The sequence below is a fragment of the Cyrtonyx montezumae genome, unplaced genomic scaffold, assembly GCF_038088225.1.
Source record: "Cyrtonyx montezumae isolate F1298 unplaced genomic scaffold, pur_monq_1.0 scaffold_8, whole genome shotgun sequence".
NCBI classification, from domain to species: Eukaryota; Metazoa; Chordata; class Aves; order Galliformes; family Odontophoridae; genus Cyrtonyx; species Cyrtonyx montezumae.
The window spans coordinates 69,740,165-69,746,164 of record NW_027072089.1 but is presented as its reverse complement, the minus strand read 5'-3'; the positions used below and the strand labels follow the sequence as shown (position 1 = coordinate 69,746,164).

At 43.3% G+C, this 6,000-nt stretch overlaps 1 protein-coding gene across 1 annotated transcript in view; it reads right to left on the bottom strand.

Annotated features, from left to right (window-relative positions):
• Positions 1-448: 448 nt before the first annotated feature.
• The window catches only part of FBXL7 (F-box and leucine rich repeat protein 7), a 160,848-nt gene continuing 155,296 nt past the window's right edge, over positions 449-6,000 (bottom strand). The window contains exon 4 of the mRNA XM_065752449.1: positions 449-3,545. Coding sequence (XP_065608521.1) covers positions 2,809-3,545 — 737 coding nt within the window. The 3' untranslated portion in view covers positions 449-2,808. The remainder of the gene's footprint in view (positions 3,546-6,000) is intronic.

Genomic DNA, 6,000 nt, shown 5'->3' with positions numbered 1-6,000 from the left:
AAATTACTTTTATTCATTTTCCGCAAGTGCCCCCCAGAGTGGGTTTTTTAGAACATTCAAAAGAAACACTGCACTAATAACTAAGTGCTTTACCCTTTTACTTTTCACAAGTATATTAGCTTGTTTTTAATTCAGAGCAGAGGCCCTCCTGGACCTTTTATACATGAGCTTTTCACATGCTGCTTTTTTCTTTTACTTACACTTCCAGTTACTGATTATGTCTCAGAGTAAAGAAGAACCTCATGAGGAAAATAAAATTTTAAAGAGACAGATAGGCAAAATCATAACTGATATGAATCCCTGATTGCTTTTATAATCATCCAACTACTTAATGCGATGACGTGTTCATTCGTCTGCTTGGATTCAAGAAAACAAAGTTTTAGAAGTATTTACTCTTTCCACTTTCATGATAAGTTAATCAATTAGTGCAAATGACGATGCACGCTCATCAGGTACCAATATATTGCTTTATTTCTCGGTAGCAAATTAAGGCTTTATAGTGAGATTTGTACAGTACAGGCCAATTTAAACATTAGAAACCTTAATGTAAAACCACGTAGCACTATTCACTCAATTTAGCTTAGCCAGAAAAGTAGGATGTTTTCTTTTTTTCCTAATAAACAGTTAAATGTTACTAATGAGGCCTTATATTTCATGAGTGCAAATGGCTCTAAATCCCACCATCTTCAGGAATGGGCTTAACATTTAACTATTCTTGGGGCCGTTTTCAGATAAAGGATAAACAGAGAGTATAGCTGGCTCGGATAAAATACACTGTAATACTGTCTGGAAAAGAATCTCTAATTTTAAAAACACAGAAAGGAAAACTACAGTGATGTTAACTGGTCAGAGGGTGGGATTACTCTCTGCTACCCGCTGACCAGTAACAGTAGCAACAACAAATTCATGTTCCTTGGCCCTCCTCGCTTTAGTACAATCACATTTGTAATTCACAGGTGATGACATACCATAAGTTAGGAAACTCCAAACTGGAGGAACATACGTACATTACAGGACTTTTTGCACAAGTAGGACAAGTTGCCTCTGCAGGGACGTGCCCGAAGTATTGCTTTTTTGTAATCTGAGAGAGCACTGCTGCAAGTATTTCCTCAGCAATTATGTATTTTTCGTGAGCATGTGGATTTTCACTTCACATCAATGATTTTATGAGTGTTGTCTGGAGATGATGGAACTACTGCTTATGAAAACCAGACACGGTGCTTCCCTCCTCATGTTCTGTACCAAGACATTTATAGCATTCGAGATGAATGTATGAATTCACAATGCTGACTGTATGAATTCACCTGTCAGTCACACGTAGGGGGCCTGCCTGAAAATATCATCACTCCTCACATCTCTGGCTTCCAGATCTGAGCAGTAAATGCAAAATTGCAGAGAAACGGCTGCCAGAAAATGGTGAAGAAAGGAACCGTGAAACGACTGTGTGCACTGAGGAAAGAGGCAGCAGAGGGGGAACCTCCAAGCCCTGCTTGCTCTTGCATGAGTAAGAGCAACCATAAGAGTGCAGCAGGCTTGAAGTGTCTCAGGGCAAAGCAGGCATGGTTATTCCTTGCTGAACAGCAGCCATTTATCCAGCCTTTGGGAATACACGCAGACAAGGTTTCACAAAACGAAACCTCTGAATGTGCGTAACTTTCTAAACCCCTTTCTCTCCCAGGATGTCACCTAACAACAAACTAACCTCTTTGAAGACCTGAGATCTTCCACCTACGTGTTAAACAGGAAGGCCACAGAAAAGGGTGAGGCTTCTATGTGTACTAAGGCACATACTGAATACACCTCAACGCACGTGCCTGGGTTGCCCATGGAGAAGCAGCTGCAGCAGTGCCATGGCTGCTGAAGAGGCACCATGAAGGAGGAGACAGATGTGGTGACAGCAGAGCAGTGCAGCAATGGGCAGTGCCCTGTGTCAACCATTCCTCAGCATTGCAGGGTCCCCAGTGTACTGCAGTGCTAGCTTAGCTCGTTGCAGAACTGTCATAGCCTCTCAGACTGACTTGCTGGCTTCTTCCTTGGAAAGGCCACCAATATCTCATCTGTTTTCCTTCCCTCGGGTGAAAATGTTGCTGCTTATCAGACCCAGGAGCTGCTACCACACATGCAGGTGAGGGCAGATTTAGAACCGAAGGCAATTAGTGATGATACATAAGTGACCTAGAAGCAAGCTTTCCGTGAGAAACCATGCCTCTGCACAACCTCCAGGCTCGTGCAGCTGAGTGCTTAGCAATGGCCAGCAGATCTTACCCTGCCTCAGTGAAGTATATTTAAGAACATCACCCACTATTTCCTGAGGGATTATAATGACTGACTACCAAGGACAAACTACTTGGAGATAAGAGGATGCTTTATCAGCCATATTGGAAAAGTTGGGGAACAGAAACACATATTGCATAGTCAGCTTCAAGAGCACAGCTGGAATTCAGATGTGTTTGACACAGCTTAGTAGCCTTTCCAAAGGAGGGATTATGTGCTATTTCCTTTGGAGGTAGCTACTTTAGCTTGGGACAAGATCATGGCTGTTACGGAAATGGCACCCCACTAGGGATGCTGAGCACTCACTGGTCGTGCATTAAGGCAGCCTCTCAATGGAGGCCCACCACACCTTAAAAAGTGATCATACAAAAAGCAAACAAAATAGTCCTCTAGAAACGCTCCCTCATCAACGACATACAAGAAAAGCTGACTCCCGTGAGCTACAAAAAAAACAGCATTACTGAATATGGGAGCGTGCGTTTATACATCAGTGTTTTTAATACTGCACTGTAACAACAGGGGTAGAGTATCCTTTCAGAAGAAGGCAGGGTTGGTGTGCTCTATAATACAGCGCTTGCAGTGTCGTTTAACAAATCGCAGAGCATCCACAGAAACATCGCAGTCCTGCACATTCAACATCTGCAGGTCAAAACAGTTGGCAGCTACAATCTGGAGGCCCTGCCCAGTGATGCTCTCGCAAGATTTCAGGCTGAGGCGCTTCAGGTTGAAGCAGTTGAGGGCTAGAAACTCCAGGCCGGTGTCTGAGACCAGAGGGCACTTGCCAATATCTAGTGATTTGAGTTTTGTGCAATTTTTGGCGAGGTACTCCACGCCGTGGTCCGTGATGCCCTCGCAGCCCCGCGCATTGAGGTAGCGCAGCTTGCTGCAGTATTTGGCAATGTAGCGGATGCCCACGTCTGTGATCCGGCCGCAGTGGGCGATGCTCAGGTATCGCAAGCGCGACTCCAGCTTGGCAATCTCCCGCATGCCGAAGTCACTGACAAAGCGACAGTCGCTCACGCTCAGTTCCTTAATGGACGTGCAGTAAATCATCAGGTAGCGGAGACCCTCGTCGGTGATGCGGACGCAGCGGCGCAGGTACAGATGGGTCAGCTGAGTGCAGTGGGCGGCAATAGTGTGCAGTCCTTCGTCCTCCAGGACAAAGCAGTCCGTCATGTCCAAGTAGCGGATGGAGATTTGTTTGCCGTGTAAGGGAGACAGCTTGATGGAGGCTTCACGAGTCAAGCTGATGCACGTTACTTTGGAGCAGCCTAAGCGGAAAAACAGTCAATTTAAGCAAGCAGTATGGGTAACTCATACAGCAAAACCAGAAAGGTTTTATGGCATGCGAGATTATGGCATGCTGGATGCCACGAAGGCATCTTCCAGAGCAGCCATCTACGAGAGCAGCCATCCTGGGCAAATAAGACACTCCACTGGAGTCACTGAGGTAGGTCTCTTTGGATTTTGAGCACCAACAAAACCCCAGGCCAATTTTGCCCACATCCCAAATGTAAAATAATGGCCCTAGGCTTACCTAGGGTCAGGCTACAGTCTTACTACAATAGAAACTCAGTGTCAATTTGGGAAAACGGTATTACATGACAACCATGCGGCTTTTTGATCAGAGGCAGTCTCATTGCTGACTGCTTGAGTTTGTAAACCAGCATCAGAGGTTCTTGCACCACCAAATCCTGTGATAAAAAAGAAGGCAAACGCCACAAACGGTCGAAAAAGCATCTGGGGAACAGATGTGAATCCAGCCCAAGCCCACAATGCGGGAAGGATACAAAACTATGGCAAGACCATGGGTCTGCAGAAGGGTGGAGATTTGGGTAACCTAAGGAGAATGGGGAGAGTCAGCAGGAGCTAAGACTTGTAAGGGCATGAGAGGACATGAACAGACAGAGAAAAGGATTATTTGAAGTGTGAAAGTCTGGCCACAAATGGATATAACCAGATGAGAGGAGAAAGACCAGATCTTGCAAGGAAAGAGAAAAAGCTAGATTAAAGGAAAAACATGCTCACAGATTTTCTTCATTTTTGTATACTGGTGAATGAAAGCTTTTTTGGAAAGTGCTATTTCTGCTCCATTGTAAACTTGCAGTTGAAGGCTACTGAAGGCAAATTCTTAACTGTGTCCTGTTCAGGTGGGCCCACTTCATTCACGTGACTAGAAACGTAAGAAGGAAGGGTTGGCCTGCAAGTGAGCAAGGCCCAACAGTTTCAGCCATAAATGTTTACTCAAATCCTGCAGCTTATACCTGAAGAAGCACCCTGAGGAAAGGACAGAAGGAGCTTTCCTGTACTGTTGAAACACTGGCCAAAAGCAATGAACTGAGCCGTGAAAGGCCAGAAAATTTAAGATGACAGCCTTACAGCCCCATGGATCGTAAATGCTGCACAACTCCAGTAATTTAAAACAAACAAACAAACAAAAAAAAGCATGCCAATCTTTGTATGGAGACCACCTCAAGAACTTGGATGATCCAAACCCATACCATTTGATACAACGGGTTTTACTCAGAGGTCTACTAGAAGGATTGAATTTGCTTCAGAAAAAGAAAAGAAAAAATCTTCAGTCAATACAGAAAACTCATACAAATGTCCTAAGAAGCATGGAATATGGACTTGAAGCAGTTTATGATCTATTGTTTTTTACATTCCTCACTTGAGTTTGCAGCTGGAATTTTAATTTAGGCTTCAAATTTACTTGAACAGATGCAAAGTTTACCTTAGGCCTCAAATAATGAAACTGGCAAACTGTCCACAGGTCATGTAGAAGCTCTGAGACCTTGAAGCAAAACGCTTTTTTCAATGAACAAAGTCTTCTTAAAACTATTTCCCCTTCAGACTGCCTTGCAGATCTATCTATACTACGACACAATTTTTGGAAATACATTTGCCTTCAAAAAAATACTGTATAGATGTAAAATAAAGAAAAGGTGGTTGTTGTTGTTGTTGCTTTTGAAAGGAATGTAGTACAGTTCAGTACTGACTGGTTTAAAACTTATCTCCTAATACACAGTCTGGACTAGCTGATACTAAATGCACAAGAGATGTCCCCATCCTTGAACCTGGTTTTCATAGAAAAAGCTGGCACCCAGGCATAAATCTGTCAGACCCGATGTAGCTGTTGCTATTGTGTTTGCACAACAAGGCTGTTGTAATAAGGCATCAGTCTGAATATTTCAGGGTATTTCTGAATATGGTGACCAGAATTCAGTTTTCTAACATGGTCAAGTGAGAACAAAAGGCTGATGAAGTAGAGGAGAATGTTTAGTCTGCTGTGGATCCAAGAAAGGGGAGTACTTTAATGACCACAAACAGTGAATAGGTCAGAAGTATCTCAGCAGGGCTGGAGTCAGGGGATGAGCATAAGTGTGTGATCACTGTGTGGGTAAGCTCAGCATCGTCTTGTCTAGTTACTTTGGCTACAACGTGAAATATTTCATGGGAAGGGTATTCAAAATGGTTCCACCAGAAAAAGAGTCCACGTTGATATGCAGCTACCTGATTTTGAGGCAAAATAACAGGTTTCTTGGTCTGTAACAATTTTTCTGTCCTAAGTAATGTTTTAAGAAACATGAAACCAAAATTCTTGTAGCAGGATTTTCCATAAAGAAAGTAAAACTGATTTTTAAAACGGAGTAGTAACTTCCAAACAGATTAAAAAATTGTTGGCAAGTGAGTTAGATAATAATTTGCAGTCAAGCTCAACCTGCT